Below are 21,180 nucleotides of genomic sequence, written 5' to 3'. Positions count from 1 at the left end.
AAAAAAAAAAAAAAAAAAAAAAAAAAAAAAAGTTTTACAGTATAATTATACATATCTGAAATACATATTGCTGGATTTTTCTTGGTTTTGAACTTTATATTATTGGAATCAAGTTGTTTGAGTTATGCATTTTGATTTTGTTTGATATTATGCTCTTCAGAGTTGTCCCTGATAAAATAGTTCATTTTTGCAGGAGCATATTTATCAGAATATGTGAACATGTTTTCAAATATGCAAATATAGTGGGTCCTCGAGTTACAGCCAGCCTTACATATGAGCAACTTGGGTTATGACTGGAATTTTAGTTTTAACTTATGACCAGAGTCTTGAGTTACAACCTGAATGATGACTGCTTGTGCTTCCAGATGGTCTCAGATATAGATTTAACCCTTTAAAAAAAGTCCTGGAAGGAACATTCCAGCATCCTTTCCTGTGTGGGGTTCACTGAGAAACCCTGGGCCAGTGTCTCTCTGAGGACACTGAGGTCTGCCTGTCTACAGGAGAGACTTGGAAGGCTGTGTAGAGGAGCCTGAGCCTTCATTTGACAACTTGAGTTGCAACCAGTCCTCAGGAATGAGTTGAATTCATAAGTCAAGGATCCACTGTACACAGAAACATAAAAAGTATAAAATATATAAAAATACAAAGACTACAGTTGAGAACAAAGATATATAGCATTGTCAGTGGATTTTTTCAATTATTTCAATTTCTTGTTTTACAGTATTCATGCTTTTCTCTTACAAACATTGCTGCAGTGACTGTTTTAGCTCCCTTCTGTTATATGCATGCCAAAGACTATCTAGGATTCTCAGATGTGGAATTCTTGGGTTCTAGTGCACATGCGGTGTTACCAAAGTGTAACAAATTCACCAGTTTCTTCCAAAAGTGATTATGTTTTCTTCAGGCTTAGTTTGTTCTTAATTTTCCAGATAGCTACTTGATTACTTATTTTCACATTTTGTTTTCAAATAAAAAATGTTTATAGCTGTGAATTTTGTTAACTGCTGATGTTTCATTATAGTCTTCTAATTAATTTTTGCCTAAAATAACTGTGTTTTAAGTTTCTTTTTGCTCTTTTCCTGAATAATTAGAAAGGCACTAGATTTCCATATAATCAGATTAGTATTTTGTTTTTCCTTTTGTTGTTACAACTTCAAATTTTTATGCATTATGATTAGAGATTATGGGTGACATTCTTAACTCCTTTTTCAGTTATGCTGAATTTTTTGTCAGTTAAATGTGATCAAGGTGATTTATTGATGTATGAGAAAAATACACAGTTCGGAGTATACATATTGATAAATTTTGGTAAAGCTATTATATCAGTTCCTTAGATCTTTATTTTGTCCTAAGATGAGACTTAGATGAAGTCTCAGGTTTTTCTTGTAGATATACTGGACAGATTTACTATGCTACTGCATATAGACTATATTTATTGTAAGTACTGATATATTGGACGTTATTTATGCCATATTTTATATTTTCTGTTGATCACACTTGTTTTCCTTTTCTTGATTATTTGCACCATTTGTTTCTTTCATGTTCTAGTTTGTGTGTATATATATATATATGCATGCATAAGTTTAAAAAATATTGTGTACCATTTGTAATGGCTGTCCTTAAATCTTTAACAAACATCTTGAAGCTATTTTTCTACCAAGATCTAGAGTTATATAATTGTTATAGCCTCTCTGTTGAACAAGGTAAACTCCTTAGACACTCTTTTTAGGAGAGTAGGTACTGGGGATCGAACCCAGGGCACTTTCACTAAAGCTACCTTCCTAGTGCTTACCATCCCCTTATTAAATTTATTCTGAGACAGGTTCTCACCAAGTCGCTACATTGCCCAGGTTAGGCTTGAATTTGTGATCTCCTGTCGCAGCTTAGTAGAGCGCTGAGATTACAGACCTCCACCATGTGCATGGCCAGTTTACATTTATCTCTACTGGTCTGCACCTCTTGTCTTTCAGTTCAATTACTTGAACTTCATTTAGGAAGTTTTGTTGGTATTGTGTTTTTTATTTGTTGTACCTATTTTTTTGCCATTGTTTGTGTAATGTTTCCTTAATTATAATTAAATAATTAATAATTATTTAGATTTAAAAATAAATTTACTTAATTTTCACTATTCTGTTTCATATATTCCACAGTTTTCTTTTTCTTGGGGCCTTTTTCTTGATGCTAGGGAACTTCCTCAAGTACCTCTCTAAGAAAGGGACTATGCTCAGGCAATTTTCTAATTCCATAAACATGTTACAACTCCCTAATTTAGAATAAATTTCATTCTGTTGAAATAAATCTCTTTTGATTAGTTTATATAATTTCTAATGTTAACTTCCTATATTTTGAAATAAATCCTATTTGATAAAGGTGCATTTTTCTTTTACTATTCAGTGAAATTAAGCCAATTGCTGCACTTTTTGTGCTTCCAATCTGGCCTTAGCCTGTATCTTACTATTCTTATGTTTATCTTTTGTTCTTTTCCCATTCTGACCTTTCTGCTGGTCTTCTACTACCATATTTCATTTTATAAACTATTAAGAATATTCTTCAGTTTTTGCCTGAATATTCTCCTCTTGCTCCATTTATTTGCGGGGGGGGCACCGGGGATTGAATTTGGAACTTTGGGCTTGCAAGGTGCAATGGCACAACCACTGAACCACATCCCCAGCCCTTGCTCCATTTATTAGTCCATATCTACATTACAACTCTTATTTCAAATGTCTCTTCCTATAGGAAATCTTTGATATCTGAGACCAGATTAGATTTTCATGTTTATGCTTTAATACTTTTTCTTCATTAATTTTTCCTAGAGCTTATGGTCTTACGTATTTGTGTGACCACTTGGTTAATCTCTGAGTCCTCTAAAACTTATGAAGACAAGAGACACTTTCATTTTTCTCACTACTGTATAGTCTTGGCCTCTGGTTTAATGAGTGATAGTGATTATGCCATAAATGCTTTGTTTTGACTTTTGATTTCTTTTTTTCTACCTGCACATTTCATGTATTTGTATTTTAAATTTTGTATATTTGTTTATTTACTGCCAGAATTGTATCTGTACACTTAAGTCATTCTGTCTTTTTATCATCAGCTCTTCATCTTCTAGAACACTGCCAACACCCGTATGCCCCATGGGCATCAGTGTGCTTTGCTAAGTCTCTTACCTTTTTAGGCTCTGCTGTAGGGGTTTCCTCTTTTTTATTCCAGTGACTGCTTCGTTTTTTCTGGTCACTGTTGTCAGTGGCTTCGTTGCTGGCCTTTCTTTTCTCCTCCTCCTCCTCCTCCTCCTCCTCCACCTCCTCTTCCTCCTCCTTTTCCTCCTTTTAGTGCCTTAAATATTAGCTTTGTGGCCTTCTCTGTTGTTTTTTCATTTCATTTGTTTCTGCTCTTTATTTTTTCCAAGTGTTTTTCTTCTTTGTGTTAAAAATTTTTAATGTAATATTTTTATTTTATTGGTACACGTTGCAGTGCATTAATGATTCCATTCCTTGTGTGGAGTTGGTGCATGCACATGACACATCTTAATTCTTTTTATTCCCTCTTCCCCCCCACCCCTCTCTCCATCTCTTGATTCCCCTCCCTTTGGCAAGGGTCTCCCTATTTTCTATTATCTATTTTTTATTTTGCTCTTTATTTTTATTTTGGTTTTCTCATACAACAGAAACCATAAAAATTTTAAGCTTGTATGTCTGCTTTATTTCACTTAATATTATGGTCTTGGTACAACCTTTCTCCTATAAATAACTCGTTTACACTTCTTTATAACAGCGTAAGTACTCCACTGTATGTAAATATCCAAGCTTCTTTAATTGTTAACTTTCAGCCTAAATTTGTCAATTCAAAAAAGTATACCTTTTAACTTAAGCACTGCTTTAACTATGTCACACTAGTTTAAAATGCAGTCTTTTCATTATGATAGAATCAGAACATTTTATTTTTTATAGAGCATATCTTAGCTACTTAATTGATATAGTTATTGTATTGTTTTTGCAATAAATCAAGAATACATGGTAAAGCTGTGGTTGTTACTCTTCTGTCTACAAATGTCCCTGAACAACAGAGGGTTGATCCCTGGCAGTAAAGAATAGCATAAAATCTGGAGTTATGCCACGTATAATGACCTCTTTCACATAAACCTCTAATGGAATTTCCTTGTATTTTTATGTCTTTAGTTTTCATTTTTCTTCTTTTATTATAGATGTTTGCTGTACATTCATCTCGGGGAGTCGGTACATGTACATAACACAGCTTGTTTCTTTCTATTTTTAAAAATCCCTTCCCCTTTCCACCCACTTCCCTCCCTCCATATCCAAATCTCCTTTGCCCATTTTCATTATTAATGTTGTTATTATTATTCTTGTCTCATATTTATGACATACAGAGTTTACATTCATTGTGGCTGTTAGGTTTCTGTATGTGGGATATCTTAACTCTTCCTAATTTTCCCTCTCCTTTCCCTCTCCCTTCAGTCTCCTGGAATCCCCCACCCCCACCGCTATGTGCAAGAGATCGACCCCTTTATTTCCTTGTATCCAGCCTTGATTTGGCTCTTTGTACTTTGCTTTTCTCAAATGAAAAACAACACTAAGGTCTCATATTAGACCAGAAAGAATGGCAACCATCAAGGAGTCAAAGAGTAAGAACTGCTGATGTAGGCTACACTGAAAAAGGAGCCCTCCTACATTGTTGGTGGGATTGTAAACTAGCACAGCCACTATGGCAATCAGTATGGAGATTTTTCAATCCAAAATTAGAAATTCCATTTAAACCAGCTATTCTTTTAGTATCTTCCCCATGGCGCTAAAGAGATCACATTACAGTGATACGTGCATACCAATGTTTGTAGTGGCACAATTCATAATAGTTAAATCCTGTAAGTAGCCTGTATGCGCAACAAGAGACAAATGGATAAAGAAAATGTGGTGTCCATACAAAATGGACTACTAGGCTATAAAGAAAGATAAATTTGAGACACCTGTAGGAAAAAGGATGTACCTGGAAAATATAATTGATTGAAGTAAGTAGACACACAGGCTTAAATTTGTATGATATTGAGTTAGTCAAAACATTTTTTAACTTCCACTTTGTCTTGGAAGTATACAAAGCCTGACCAAAATGTACAGTGAATATTTAAATTAAAAAATTATTATAGCAAAAGATGCATTGCCATTAATACCCCTCAAAATACTCCCTCTTACCTTAAACATGCTTATCCCATCTGCATTGCCATTTTTTGAAGTGGGTCTTGGAGTCCTTTTTCTGGAGTGTCTTTATGAGTTGTGATTAAAAAACTTGACAAACATTGCTGCCACGTGCCATCCAACTGAAAGGCAAGCTTGTAAACACACTATGATGTGCCCTGATCTGTTCTGTTTACCAGGTCTGGCACTGTGTTTCTCTGGCTGTTCTTTAAAGTCAAATGAAGATGAAATGTAAATGTTTTGAATTGATTCGTGGCATCGAAGCAGCCATGACAGCACTACAGACACTCATGAAAGAGGATTTCCAGAAGTGCTTCAGAATGCAGCAGGAACGATGGGATGAGTGTGTTCAAAGAGAACAGGGAAATTTCGAGAATAATTAATGCCAATATGTCTTACTATAATACATTTTTTAAAAAGTTAAGCACTTACCATATATTTCAAACCTTTCCTTAATTTTTAAATATGAAGATTTTAGTCTTCTTTTATTGAGCATTAGATTAGTTGTGTTGTTAAAGAACATACATTGGTATTGTTACTAACACATGTTAAGATTTGTCACCTAGTTTCGTAAATGCTTTGTGCATAAAGTTGTTGAGGATAGTAGTGTGTGTATGTCCTTTAGGTCAAATTATTAATTTTATATAATTTGCATATCAGATATTTAGCCTTGGTTAGTTTTTGCTTTGTTCTATCAGTTATTGAGAGAAATATGTTAAAATTTTCCCATTTGACTGTGGGTACATCTATTTCTCCTTATAATTTTGTCAGTTTTTATATTTTATATATTTTCGCCAATTATACATTGAGTTTATGATAATAGGTTCTTAAAAAGCTGCAACTTTTCTAAATTCCTAGGAAGTTGATGCTTTCAACTATTATAAAAAAGTTCTTAATTCTATTTATTTTAAAGAACCTCTCCATGTTAGTGGAGATACAACATATTCTTTTTACTTTCTTTTCTTTTTTTTTTCTTCGAGACAGGATCTCTCTAGGTAGTTCAGGCTGGTCTTGAACTCACAATGTGGCCCAAGCCAGCCTTGAACTTACAGCCTCCTGCCTCAGCCTCCAGTAATATTCTTGAAATAATATTTGCATGCCATTTCCTTTTCTGTGATTATACTTCTATTTTTTTGTATTCATATTTTTCATGTATCTTTGTAAATGGCATGTAATCATGTCTTTAAAAACCCTATCTGATATCCTATATGTTTTAATTAGAATTTTTAGACCACTTACATTTAATATAATTATGAATGTATTTGGGTTTTAAAGTACCATCGCCCTGTGTGCCTTCTCTTTGTTCCACTTATTCTGTTTCCTTCTCATCTTTCTTTGAACCCTACTTTTTATTGACTAAGAAAAATGTATTATCCCATTTTATTGCTTTATTCCCTTTTCTTTTTGTGGTTCCTTTTCTCCCCCCCCCCTTTTTTAGCCCTACCTCCATCTCCTTTCTTACAACTGAATTTTTTATTTTTGGTGTATTAGGGGTTGAACCTAGGTCCTTGTGCATGCCAGGCAAGTGCTTTACTATTCAGCTACATCTCCAGCCCTTTAAAAATGTTTATTTTGATACAAGGTCTTGCTAAATTTTGCTCAGATTGTCCTTGAACTTGTTGATCCTCCTTGATCCTCCTGCTTTAGCCTCTTCAGTAGCTAGGATTACAGGAATGTACCATCATATCCAGTTTGAAGATTTTTTTTTTTAAATGAAGAGCACTTTTTATTTCTTTTAGTGAAATCTATTTCATTTTGTCTTAATATATTCTTGAAGGATATTGTTTTTGGTGAGTAAAGAGCCACCAGGTTGCAATTATTTCCTTCAGTGGACTGAAGACACTTTCCATTGTCTTCTTGGCTGCCATCATGTTTGTTGGGATATTTGAATTTATGAAGTTCATATTTTTCATCAATTTAGGGAATGTTCAGCCAATTCTCTTTTTCTTCACCCACCCCTTTTTGATATTCTATTTAAGTGAATGTATCCTCCAGATATGTATGCTTTTTGTCTCTTAATCATTTTTCCTGTTTCATTCTTGTTATATTACTGTTCACCTTCTAATTCTCTAATTCTTTAAGCGTTTGCGTCTAGTTTATCTTAAAATTCTTCCCCTGAAGCTTTAATTTTGGGAATTGCATCTTTTAGTTCTAGAAATCTGTTACACAACATTTTAGCTTCTGTGTTTTCTTCTTGAAATTTTCAATGTTAACTTTTAGTGCCTTGAATATATTAAATAGTTATTTCAAAGTCTGTGCCTAACATTTCACTCTCTGGAGCCCTTGTATGTCTGAACCATTCTCATGTTGTCTTAGCTCCTCTTGTGTCTATTTATTTTTAATTGTGTTCTTGGCGTTGTACTTGGAAAAAAAGTTTGCAGAACTAAACTGAGGCCTACACTAATATTACTTTCTTCTGATTGGAGTTTTCATTTGCTTTTAGCAGACACTCAAAAATATAGGATCATAAACCACTTACAGGGGTGGAGTTTTCTGGGCAATCCAGATGAATCAGAGGTAGGCAGTAATTTTTATGAGGCTAGTTTATTCACCTTTTACTCCTACATCTAGAGTGTGACCTGTCAGGGTAACAATACAGGTTCCTAGTGGGCCCAATTTTTCCTGTCTTTCCATCTAACTCTTCTGATTTACAAAATATTCTTCCATGACACCACTTCTAGACTTGCTGTCTAGCTTTCCAGTTTACTCCAAATATTTGCTGTTCAATTTTGCAGTTTCTTTTTAATTGTCCTGTTTCTTTGTCAAGAATCAATTTTTAGTGGTGTGTAAACTTTTCTCCAGTTCTCAACATAAAATGATTTTATATTTTCTTATAGGCTTTAACACAGTCTGTATCTTATTTGAAGAAAGATTAAAATTAACTTTTATGTTATTACATTTACAAGAATAAAACATGAAATCTAAAATGTACTTTTGCATTTTTTGTCATGAGTTATTTCATTATGTATTGAATGAAATGGAATATTATTTCCAAATTTATTATTTTGATTCATATGTATTTATTTTTATCAGGAAGAATATATGGATGATGTAGTGTATGGGCATTTGCAAGTCTGAAAATAGAAAAACATTATATGACCATCATTTAGCTTGCTTGGCTGTTAAAGATTGTGTCACACGTTTGTTTCTTTGAAAAGCATAGTGTGGAGGAGAAGTCTGATACTAATATGATTAGAAATTAATATTTCTGTTTTTTTAATATTTTTCTTTATTTTTTGAATACATAAACTTCAGAAGTATTTACTAGATATGCGATTTTCATTAATATAAGTTGTTAGTCTCTTGATCTATAGTGAAATCTTTCAAAATTATGTCTATTCTATTTTTCCTTAGTTCAGGTTGCGTTGGTTTTCTGGATATGCCACCCCTATCTCTGTCCTTTTACTTATTCTTTTCATCCTTAATGCTCAAAGAATTTTAAAAAACTAGTCTTGTTATTTGCTCATTCAGTTTTCTGCAGTGACCATTGGTAATTCCATTTACTTTGTAAAATACTGAACTGTTTTTATAAAACCTGGTACTTTCTAGTACATGTGATATAGGAAAATTCCTTATGTTTTATAGTTTTGAAGTTAGCTCAGTCTTAAAAGTATTTCCTTTTTATGGGTGTGATATTCTCTGGCTCATTGAGAGTACATGTTGCATAGTTTATAAAGTCTTCTGAAACTTTTTAGTACTGGGAAAGGAGTAATCTTATTTTTCAGCTAAGTTTCTTTCATTTCATCTATGCAAATACAATGGATTATTATTTTTTGCAGTTTCTTAATTTAAATAAAGTTACACATTTAATTGTCCAGTGTTGGGAGCTGAGTTGAGCTTCTGCCTATAATAGTACTGGTTACTGTTCAGATCTTTCAGGCTGGGATGAAGGGAGTGACTGTTGACACGACTGGAAGATTCTATTCTCTGCTGAAGGAGTCTTCCCTGATGTCAGTGGTGGCGATCTAGTGATACCTTGTTTAGCTGAGTTGGGTGTTCTCATAGGAGAGAGTCATCCTTTATGTAGTGTGCCTGCTCTACGGGTTAATGATACTGCTTACCTTTCGAGTCTGAGAATTAGTTGAGAGAGTGCTTGTGAGGCTGTAGTATAGTTACTTGCATATAGTAAGTGCTCAGTGGATGTTGCCTTCCATATCACATCCATCGCCTTATCCTGGGCTACTAAGTGTTCTTGCCTCCCTTCCCCTTCCTTACTGAACAGCCTTACATGACCTACACAATTACAGCTGCTTAGGATGTGACCACATCCCTGGAAATACATACTCTTAGGCACGAATCACCTCCATCTCTTCCATTTACTCATGAAATGTGGGGCCTTGGGGTCTGGGATGGCGACAGCACACAGGCAGGGGTGCTGTTGTGGCTGAGATGTGTGATGGGTGTTCAGTTCCTGATGGACGACTTTCTCATATTCCATACTGGGATATGTGGACCTCACTCTTAGGTAATAGGGAGCCTGTGGAAACTCTTAGGTGGAATCTAGTGGCCAGATCTGTGATTTTGTTAGGTTTCACAAGTAATGGATCCTTATTAATAACAACCGCTAACATTTACTTACATCTGCCCTTTCTGTTTTAAAGTCCTGTATCAGCATCATCACTTTTAATCTTCAATTTTTTTTTAATTTTTTTTTTTACAAAATTGAAAACAGAGAAAATCAGAGGACGGAGGAGGCAGGATATGAACCCAGGCGGTCTGGTTTCATGCTGTTAGTTTGCCTTGGAAGCAGAAGGCCTTGAAGCACTGTGCTATGACCTGCGCGATTATGTCTCCCCAGAATACCTGTAGCAAGACCCTAACCCCCAAGGTGACGGACATAGCAGGTGGGTCTTTTGTAGGCGATTCCGTCCTAAGGTGAGACCCTTCGAAGATGGAGTTAGTGCCCTTATCAAGAGGCCTGAGGGGGCTTGATCACCCCCTTTGCCCCATAAGACGGGAGCAAGAAGGAGCCGTCTGTGAACCAGAAAGCGGGTTCTCAGCAGTTGCCGAACCTGCCAGGGTCTTGATCGTGGGCTTCTCAACCTCCAGAACTACGGGAAATGAATTTCTGTCGTTTATAAGCTACTCTGACTGTGGTATTTTTTTTACAGGCTAAGACACGTGCACAGACAGCAGTCAGTGCAGGTAGAAATGCTTGAGGCATTGACGCTGAGGACAGTGATAAGTGGGCCAAGTTCAAGACACTCAGGAGGCCGATGGACAGTGACTAGGGAGAGGGGAGGGGATGAAGGGGAAATTCCAGGGTTGGGATGTCGTCCAGTCCCTAGCGTAGTCTCTGTCTCCCTTTGTGAGCACAGTGTGGCTGCTTGACTTATTACGAGCTGGGAAATCTAGGCTGGGTTCCAACCCCAGCTCCTTGCCTTCCTAATGGTGTGACAGTAGAGAAACGAATGACCTTCACTTTCTGATGCCGGTGTTGTCTCCTACGAAGTGAGGAGCTCACGTGGCCTACCAGAATTGGTAGAAAAACTAAATGGATTCAGTCTTGTTAACTGCTTGGTACCCCCAAACCCCAGGGTATGTGGTGGCCTCTGGAGAAGGGAGCCATTGTCCCTAATACTTGAGTATGACCCGGGGACCGGTGACACTGCACAGTGAGCATTGTGCCACTTGGTGACAGCTTTGTTCTAGTTCCTTTTCCAAAATTTCTCTTGCTGAAAGATCTAGGTCACTTAGAGCCTGGCACTCCGTAGGCACTCAGTACTGGTGGGATGAATTCTGTGGTGTGAGCCAGCACTTCCGTTGTGTAAGGGAGCACCCTGTGCCGCTTGAACCTGCTGTGCCTTGCGTATCTTGATTGCAGTGATCACCTTTGGGGATGCCTTGGGCATAACAAAAAAACAGTTGTCAACCAAATTATTTTCCATTAGGTGTTCATATTGTGTGATCACCCGACAGCCCTGCATTTAGATGGTTCTGTTTCCTATAAATGAAATTGAGAGGAGGAATCTGTATGCAGCAAAAGCCCCATCCCAGAATAGATGACTGCGGGTGTACTCATTACTTCATTAAACACCTGTTAAAAGTAATAAATGAAATGTAGCTTTTCTTCTCTGAGAAGTGCAGATAAATATATGTAGTGTCTTCAAAATATTCTCAGAGAATTCTTTGAGCGCTATATAAAAATGTAGTTGGAGTATTCCTGGAAATGGAAGAATCAAGGCAACGTCCAAGTGTAGACAGCATTTGCTGTGTACTTGGGAAAGTGAGCCAGTCGGTATATGTAAAAAGCATTGCCTCTTGTGTATTAAGTGCTTACTAAGCGTTTTGTGTTATTTATTTGCACCCACAAATCTTCTGTTACTCAGATGTTCAGTGTTACTTTCTGTCCTGTATCATTTTATAATTCTTTTGGTGTTCCACTTTCCCTCATGTTCTACACCTCCGCGCAGGCAGTGAGAGATGAGATCTTGTTCTGGCTTGGAGTTGCACCTCTTGGAACCTCGCTTTTCCCATGTGTGAAGCGTTAAGGAAGAACAGTACTAAACTACCTGGGTTGTATCTCGATTGGGTTATTTAAAACATATTTTGATACTTATTACTGTATTTTCTTTTCCTCTGGAAAGGTTATAACAAGTTTGATTGTCGCTGCCAACGTTGGAGAATGTCATGTTCACTGAATACTGGTCAACACTGAGTATTACGATTAAAAAGCCTTCAGTATATTTTAGGTGAAAAATGGTTTTTCACTCACATTTTTTCCTTCAGTAGTAGAGGTTTATCTTTCCTCTCTGTTTTATTGGCCATTTGAATATCCTCCTTTGTGAGCTTAATCTCTGTTCCCAGTGTGTGGAGATGTCATTCACACACTGTACAACTAACCCCTTTAAAGTGTTCGGTAGTTTTCAGTATATTCGTAGAGCTGTGCAGCCGTCACTCCAGTCAGGTGTAGAACTTTCTTCATCATCCTCTCTTGAGCCCCTGTACACATTGGTTGTTACTTTGTATCTCTTTACCTGCTTATCCCCCAGCCCCTGAGTGCCAGTGTTCTGCTTTCTAGCTCTATGGATTAGCCTGTTCTGGACATTTCATATGAATGGAGTCACACAGTCTTGCAATCCTTTATTGCTGACTTTTTCTTAATGACGCTGTCAGGGTCTATCCAGGTTGTAGCAAGTATCTGCTTCATTCTGTTGCTGATTACTGTTCTGTTCTGTGGTGATACTACATTCTGCTTTTCCGTGCGCCAGCGGATGGACATTGGGGTTGTTTTCGCTTTTGGCTATTGTGAATCATGCTGCCACAAACATTTGTGTACCTTTTTGCATGAACAGATGTTTTCAGTTCTTTTGGGTGTATGCTAGGGACCGCTGAGTCACACGGTAACTCTGTGTTTAAGTCTCTGAGGAACCAACCACCAGACTGGTTTCTGCAGAGTGACTGCTCTTTTATAATTAGAGCTTAAGTGTTTTTCTTACAGATTTGTATGGTTGTTAGAGGAGGGGTTTCAGATCATGTCAGATTTGTTGAAAACACTTAATCTCCTTGCTTTTTAATATTTGTTTTACAGATTTTATGCAGATAAACCTATTGCTTTTCTGTCATTTTTCTATTACCTTAAAATTTTATTAATGTGCATTAGTTATACAGAATACTGTGTTTTGTTTAATCATAATATGCATGTTGTTCTGTAACATCTGCTGATTACCCTCCCAAGTCACCCGTACTCACCCTCAAGACGCTTTCTTTTCTCTAGTAGTCTCTTTTCTACTTGGTTTTCATCTCTTTTGTTTGAGATTTTAAAGAAATTCTGCATATGAGAGAAAACACGTGACATGTGACTTTCTGAGTCTGGTTTCTTTCTCTTAACATCACAGTCTCTGGTTCTATCTCTTTTTTCTGCAAACGACGTGATTTTGGTCTTCTTTATGGCTGTATATAAATACATAGCACATTTTGTTTATCCATTCATCTGTTGACAAGCACCTAGGCTGTTTCCAAAGCTTCGCTATTGTGAATTGTGCTGCTGTAAACACTGATACATAGGTTTCTGTGTAGCATGCTGGCTTTCATTATTTCAGGAATATACTGAGGAGTGGTATAGCTGGGTCAAATGGTAGCTGTATTTTTCATTTTTTGAGGAACCTCCATACTGATTTCCATAGTGACTGTATTAATTTATATAAGAAGATTGAAACTAGATCCTTATCTCTCACTCTGCATAAAAATCAATTAAAACATGGATCAAAGACCTAGGTGTTCAACCTGAAATTTTGAAACTGCTGGAAGGAAACATAGGGGAGACGCGTGAAGTCGTAGGCACAGGCAAAGACTTCGTGAATGTGACTCCCTCACTTTTAAATGTGCAAGTCTCCTGCTACCTAGGGACAGGCTGGCTATTTGAGGCTGAGTAGGATGTAGGTGAGCTTGGATTGGATGAATGTTGGTTGCACAGTGGGTGTGGATGAGTTTAGGCTGGCTGAGTGATGGCTAAAGAGTGGGTGTGGATGGACTTGGGTGGGCGAAGGCTGGCTGCACAGTGAGGTGGATGAGCTCATTCAGATGGTACCTGCTGTAGTTTCTGTACTGGGACCCTTGACCCCAGACCTGTAAACAGGCTACATGGCCTGTTGGAATCTGTAAGAAAAAAAGATGTTAATGATAGAAGAGGTGCAGCTGGCCAGTCCTCTGCTTCCTACCTCCTGTGCCAAAGCCAGCTAGCTGGCCCCGGTTGGGGCTCTCAGGATGGACATGGCTGGGGTGGTGCAGTTGCTCATTGTTTTGATGGGGAGAGGTCAGAGTTAAGATGGTTCCCAGAGCGTTCCCTGAACAACAGGGTACATACCGAGATTCCCCTCGGTCCCTGATAGCTGTCAGTGTTTGTCAGAGTCTCTTTTGCCCCGGCTGACACTATGCCACAAGGTCATCGCCTACAGAAGCATGTGGCATCTCCCCAGCCTTTGCTGTCTGAATCCGGGCTGGCTTCTTGATGCCTCACTGCTCCAAACCTAGTTTAGGGAACCGAGGTCTAAATATGGTGTTGACGTTGGATCCACAGCTGGGTTTTACTCAGGGAAGTGAAAACAGTCTTCTGGCCGCGACAGAACCAGCTCTGCCTCGTTACACACTGAGACCAGGGTACTGTTAGATCCTGAAGGTAGACAGACGTTTTCCTTTGAAATTTTTCTGTTTCTAAAAGGACGCGATCACAGTAGTTTGTGGGTGGTTCTGTACTGTGGAGGCTGACACTGTGCCCATCTGCTTGTCCTCTAGCAGGTGTGTAACCCACAGCCCGTGGTAATGCGGGTCCCACAAAATCATAACCTTAGCATAATCATGTGATTTTTGGCTGTATTTTCATGACTCGATGGAGTAATACTTGAGCCCAGGCTGTGTGGGGGACAAGGTAAAGCCATGCAGGGGAAGTGACAGCAGAGTCTCTGAATCTCTCTCCCATGACTGCCACCCAGCCAGTAGAATCAAGGTCTGAGTGCATCAGATGTTACCTGTGCTGCTGCAACTTGGTAAGTAGTACAATTTAGCAGTTACTGATAATAGTATTTCAGGCTACCTATGCATGTGTGTGTCCGGGGAGAGGTCAGGTATGTTGTTATTAAGCAGACATCTATGTTTCTTAATTAATTTTAAAATGAGGTAGCCACTTCCATTGAATCAGGAATTGGTGCATTAGTTTGACAAAAACATGGTCAAATAGCCCGCTAGTTTTGTATGTATATCACCTACCTTTTGAAAGGTTAAAATAAAAAAGCTTAAAGGAAATTATGTTACTTACATACGTTAGCTATATTAAATATTTTATATGCAGCTCAAGACAGTTTCTCTTCACTCAGTGCAGCCCAGAAAGTTGGATACACGTTTTAGAACAGTGGTGGCAAACCTACAGGACACATGTCGTTTGTCGTGTTTTTCTTTTAAGACAAAAACATATTTTAATAGGAATATTTTTTTCTGAGATTAAAAACTCAGTATTCAGGTTTAATTGCAGTGTTGGCACTTGGTGAAAAAGAACTGGGTTTGGGTTGCAGTTTGGCACTTGTCTCTAAAAGGTTCGCCATCGCTATTCTACGGTAAGAAAAACCGGGAGAGCGTTGAGAAATCACTTGTGCAAGATTTGTGCAGTTTTTCGCGGCGTGCGGTATAATCAGTCAGGAGCTAATTCAAGCATATTGTGTGAGGAGCCACATTCATACTATTTCGTGCCACTAACCAGTTGGCCCAGCTCCATTTCTTTATGAAATTTCCTCTCTCACAGTGGAGGTGACCTCTTTCGTAGATGTTCAGTGCCATTTGCGCCGGGATCTCATTACAGCACATCAGTGCAGTTTTCGATCCCTGTGTGTGTTCTCCGTGGCACTGTCTCTTCCTCCTTAGCCCAGCAACATGCCGTTTTATTTATCTTAAATATTTCAGTATTGATAGCACTGCCTCTTTTAATTCATCGTGTATTGGAAGATTTTATTTCCTGTTCTCCCCGTGGGATTAGGATTTGAATTGCATCTGTCCTAGAATGTAATTTGGAGAGGTTGTGACATTATGTGTATGGGTCTGTCTTTCTGGAATAAGAAGCAGCTCATTCTCAGATATCTTTTTATCTCTCAGGGAACTTTGAAGTTGTCCTTTTACAGGGTATGTATCTTGTAAAGACTGTTCTTGGATCGTAAGCAGTTTTTGAGGCTCCTGTGTGAATCATGTTTTATAAGTGGCTATTGCTACACTATAGGGAAATAAGTGATTTTCAAAATATGTTCATTTTATAACTAGCCACTTCATAACATGCTTGTTTTTATCAAGTGCTTGTCTTTCCTGTGATTCTTTTATTTTTATTTTTAAGTGATATCGTAACTCTTTTATTTATTTATTTTTTGGTTCCGGGGACTGAACTCGGGTCCTTGTGCTTGCGAGGCAGGTAGCAGAACCACTGAGCTAAATCCCTGGCCCAAAGTTACATATTTTTTTTGGGGGGGGTTTGAGACAGGGTCTCACTATGTAGTCAAGACTGACCTGAAACTCACTTTGTAGCCGATTCTCCTGCCTCAGCCTCCTAAGTGCTGGGATTACAGGTGTGCGCCACCATGCCTGGCCTCATAACTCTCTTAAAAGTGTATTCTTTTTAAATCGATGGGTACAAGGGTACAGTGTGACAAATGGAGGAGGAAGGTCTATACTCTTGGGTGACTGTAGCTAGCTAACAAGACTATTTTTTGTCTTACCTTTTTTTTTTTTTAAATTGACACAGGGGATTGAACTCAGGTCCTTGTGCTTGCAAGGCAGGCAGCAGAACCACTGAGCTAAATCCCTGGCCCCTGTCTTATCGTTTTTGATATTTATGATGCTCACTTCTTTGATTTCTCCAATGCTTTTCCTAGGTACCCTATTTCATTTTCAGTATTTCTCTCTCCCTATACCTGTTCCTGATTTTATCTTTCTTCTCAGTTCTTTGACGAACTCAGGTCCTTGTGCTTGCAAGGCAGGCAGCAGAACCACTGAGCTAAATCCCTGGCCCCTGTCTTATCGTTTTTGATATTTATGATGCTCACTTCTTTGATTTCTCCAATGCTTTTCCTAGGTACCCTATTTCATTTTCAGTATTTCTCTCTCCCTATACCTGTTCCTGATTTTATCTTTCTTCTCAGTTCTTTGACATACCAGATGGAAACTTTTAAACATTTCTGTGCTCTGCCAGCAGTATGCAAGTTTCCCAGGGTTGGGTTTTGGTCCATCCTCACCACTGTATTTCTGGTTACCACACCTTGTGTTATGCTTCAGTAAATTTTTGTCCCATTGTTGAGTCTTCTAATTATTTTGAAACTGTGGATTAATTAATCTGAGCCCAGAGATCTGAAACTTTGAAAGATCTCTGTGTCTTACCCTTTATGATGAGAAGATCTTATTCTTTGTTGGAGGTGATGGGACAAATTAGGTTTTGAGTAGCTATGGCTGATTCTTGTAATTCGTGGTTCTCATCCACAGTAGCAATGTTCTATAAAGTTGCCTTCAGAAGCGTTTAGGGAAAGTGAAACTTGCTTCTAGAGGAAATTGAGGGCTAGCTTCTTTCAATGTAAGATTTCTGTCAGCGGTTGACTGTGTAGCCTTGACTTCTGTGTGTTTCTTTCTAATGGCGCTTCATTTGATGTATATTGTGGGTTGTTCACTTTGAACTCGAAATGAGCCGTCCTTTAAATTCTGCCTGAATGAAGCGTATCTAAGAGAGGTATTTTCTCCTAAAGCACAGCCCATCCTTCCACACGTAGGGACACCAGACAGCACTTCTGCACTGTACTTGGGCCCCTGTCATTAGTGGTCACCAGCAAAAAGCACAAAATTTGAAAAATGAGGCACTACATAGGTGTCCAAAGGACATTTCTTTGCAGCAGGAGTGCTCACACATGGAGTAGTTGCCTTGCTTGATCTCAGCTGGGCATTGCAATTAGTGACCCAAATTTTCCAAGGCTCCTTGAGTGTCTACAATGCTCCAAAAGTATTCATTTTGAGGTAAAATAATTTTTTAGAGAATTGCAAATATCAAATAATAAACCAGCCAATACCAAATATGTGAATAATGAGGGCCAGGTGTAGTTTCACCCGGTATCAGAATGGAACCTTTTCCAAGTGGTAGAGTGGCCCTTCTGTGTGTAATGCTTTGGCCTGAAACGACTAAGTGCCGCAGAGCATTTCCGTTTTTGGAAGTGTTCGTTTTTGGAAGGAGCTGCTGCTCCAGTGTTGCTCAGTGGTTATCAGCTGTCACGGTGTACTGCTCCCTCCACCGGGGCTCACGTCCGTGGAAGCCCAATTGCTTCTCACAGTCCCATTCTTCCTTAGATGCTTTCTTCTCCTTCTTGGGGTCCTCTGACCTTGTGCAGCCAGAACGTCACCCTGGGAAACTGCCGAAGTTCATTTGGGCCATCTTAGCACCTCTGGATGCTAGACGTAGGCTTTGACCCTTACGGTGTTCTGAGTCTGCTTTTCTGAAGTTTGGCTTCCAACATGGAGTCACCTTTCTGTCCCTGTGGTTTTCACAACATAGGGTCACTATGGCCTCTGCCCAGACCTACTGATTACTCAGTAGTCACGAGGAGTACATGTGTTTAAGAAGATTGGGATCTTCAAGGGCTGGGAATTGAGAGATTCGACAAGATGGCATTAATTTAAAATGATAACCTTCAAGGTTAAATTTTTTTATTAACAAATACTGACTGTACGTTTTTATTGGGTATGGTATAATTGTTCAACACAAATATACAGATAATTGTAAATTGGAATTTCACCACTCTCCATTTTTTCCTTTTGTGTTAATGTTGTGAGGTACTTTAATTCTACATTTACTTTTATGACCACATTGTTATTATTGTTTTGCACGCTAAATATTCATTTAGATTTGTTCACATATCGGTTCTTTCTGTTGCCCTTCATTCTGGCTTGCATTTCGAGCTTTCGGCATGGGATAATTTTTCTTCCTAAAGAATTATTTCTGGTTCTGTTGGTAGCATTTGTATGCTGCAGCTAGCTCCTGAGGGCTGATTGTGCTCCTTTCTTTCCAACTCTGCATTCGGTGCTGTTAATAACAAACCATGATGGGAGTAGTTCCTACACGGGAATCGGTAAACAGTAAAAATCGGGCATTTCTGCCTCGGTCAAACATTTATCAACACACCAGTGGTGGCAGATTTTCTGTTACTGAGCATCTCAAAGTGTTTTTATTTAGTTCATTTCAGAAGGCTGTTTCCATAGAGTAAAGAATTCTGAGTGACTTTTATTTTCTTTTAGCAACTGCATTGTTATTATTACTGATGTTGCTGCTTCTGCTCTTTTGAGATAATGCAACTTTTCTTCCTCATCTGCCTACTTTTGAGAATTCTTTGTTTTTAGCCTTTATTCTGCTTGGGATCTTTGCAACTTGATTCTTACTTTATTTTTAGAAGTTCTTGGTAATTGTATCTTTATATAACACCTCCACTCTAGTCTTTCTTCGTCTTCTGGGACTCCTGTCACATATGCAATGAACTTTTTCACTGTGTTCCTCATGACTTTTTTTTTTTTTTTTGGTTTTGTATTTTAACCTATTTTTGCTTCCTGTTTTTGCCTAGGTATTTTCCCTTAACCTAGCTTTCACTTCACTAATCCTATGTGTGTTTTATATGCTGTGCTACTTGTTCACTGAATGCTTAAATTCAGGCCATCCCTCTCTTCCTTATAAGTGAGCACCTTGGGTGTCTGCCTTTGCCTTGGCAGGTTCTGAACTTCAAAATTCATCTTTCCAGCCCAGTGAGCCTCCTCAAAGTTAAGCTGAGCTCTCTCTTTCTGCTCAGTACTTCAGCATCCCATCCTCCTTTACTAAGAATCAGGGGTTACAAGGGCAATATCCTATTTTCTTTGCTTCTCTTCTATCCTGGCTTTTGGAACCTCAAAGTTTGGTCGCAGTGTTTATCTTCCCAGCTCCACCAGGCCATCAAAAGCTCTCCTGAGGTGGCCTATGCTGCTTGGCTTTCTGTGTTTCTGCCAGGCTTTTCAGCGTCTGACTCCACACCAGTTGAGAGCCAGGCATGGTGGTGCAGGCCTATAATCCCAGTACTCTGGGAGGCTGAGGCAGGAGAATTGCAAGTGTGAGCCTAACGGGGCAATTTAGCAACTTACTGAAGTCCTGTGTCAAGATAAAAAAAATTTAAAAAGGCCTGGGGACAGCTCAGCATAAGGCGCTGGGTTCAATCCCTAGTACTGCAGAAAAACAGAGGAAAGGGCTTGCAAATATCCCAAGGAGAAAGCATGTTCTGCCTCTATTAATTTCCCCCCGAGTTTTTGGTGCCTCAGGTCCTGGCTACTTAGGTAGCTGGTGACCATCTTAGGTTGAACTGTGTATCTTTCTTGGCAGGCACATTGGTGTCTTACACGTTGCTCTGCTTTGGCCAGAAGTGGAAGTTGTTAGGGACCTGACGCCACCATCACAGGCTGCATTCTCCTGGTTCTTCTTGCCTCTTAAGATGACCTCATGCGCTTATCTTTAGTTTCCCTCCCGTCAAGGCTGCAGTGGTGCGGAGGAGTTAAACCTAAGTTTCTGCAGCACTGAAACCATGAAGGGCAACCTGGCCCGTGATAGGTTAGAAGTAGTCCACCCCTCATACATACGCAATAGCCCAGCCCCAAAACAATAGCAGGACCTTCCTCTCCTCGTTCCTCCTTCCTCTCTCTCCGTCTCTCTCCTGTCTCTTCTCTCCTCTCTCTTCCTCCTCTCTCTCTTCCCGCTCTCCTCTCCCTGACCTGCCTTCCTGAATAAAATCTCCTCTCGAACCTCTCGGTGTGTGGCCTAGTTGTCAAGCATCGCTGTGCCTCTACAGAAGTCTAAAGGTTTTGCTTTTGTTTTTCGGTGTCATTTATGTTGCTTTTGGAACTAGAGTTTGGTAATCCACAAAGTGGATTGTTAGAGTCCCATATTTTTCTATAAAGTAGCATCAATAATTGTATTTTGAAAGTTTACAGAAATTTTTTCAGTAGGTTGGTATTATAACATTTACTAAATAGTGCTATGGGTTAAGAGAAACAGCAAGGAATCAAAGAATTAAAATGCAAGCTATGTAAAATGCCAACTAAAACCCAAAAGTGTCTAGTGTACTCATTCATTAGCTAACTAAAAGCCCCTAAAAGACAAGACACCCAGTATAATAAAATACTGCAAAACATTTGGCAGTTTTTAGTTAGCAAAATTGTAGGTTTTGCATTTTGTATCCTTTCTCAATCAAGAAAAAAATTTAAAAGAATTTATTAATAAAGTCATTTGGACCTGGCACTCCACCCCCGGTTGTTCTTTGGTAACTTCTAAACATTTATTTCCAAAGCATAAATGTAAACAAAATTTCCCCTTGTATTTCAGTAAATTTTGATGGTAGGTTTTTGTTTTCTGTTTTGTTTTGGCCCCAGTAGTCTTAACTTTTCACAATCATACAGATGCAGCCGTTACTTTCTTCTGTATCTTCCAGTCCATTGCTTTAGACTCCCCCCCCCC

General features: G+C 38.6%; 1 protein-coding gene across 2 annotated transcripts in view; it reads left to right on the top strand.

Moving 5' to 3' along the window:
* Cdyl2 (chromodomain Y like 2) overlaps positions 1 to 21,180 on the top strand; it is a 273,199-nt gene that overhangs the window by 145,428 nt on the left and 106,591 nt on the right. The window contains exon 1 of one of the 2 annotated variants that reach the window (XM_033757876.1): positions 14,606 to 14,689. The exons of the other annotated variant lie outside the window; for it this stretch is intronic. Within the exon in view, the coding sequence (XP_033613767.1) occupies positions 14,621 to 14,689 (69 nt within the window). The 5' untranslated portion in view covers positions 14,606 to 14,620. Of the gene's footprint in view, positions 1 to 14,605; positions 14,690 to 21,180 lie in introns of those variants that run through there. 2 annotated transcript variants of the gene reach the window in all.

This window comes from Fukomys damarensis, unplaced genomic scaffold (assembly GCF_012274545.1).
Source record: "Fukomys damarensis isolate Sample0158 unplaced genomic scaffold, DMR_v1.0_HiC HiC_scaffold_32, whole genome shotgun sequence".
Classification (NCBI taxonomy): domain Eukaryota; kingdom Metazoa; phylum Chordata; class Mammalia; order Rodentia; family Bathyergidae; genus Fukomys; species Fukomys damarensis.
Note: the sequence above shows the minus strand (reverse complement) of the source record. Positions and strands in the feature narration are given on the sequence as shown.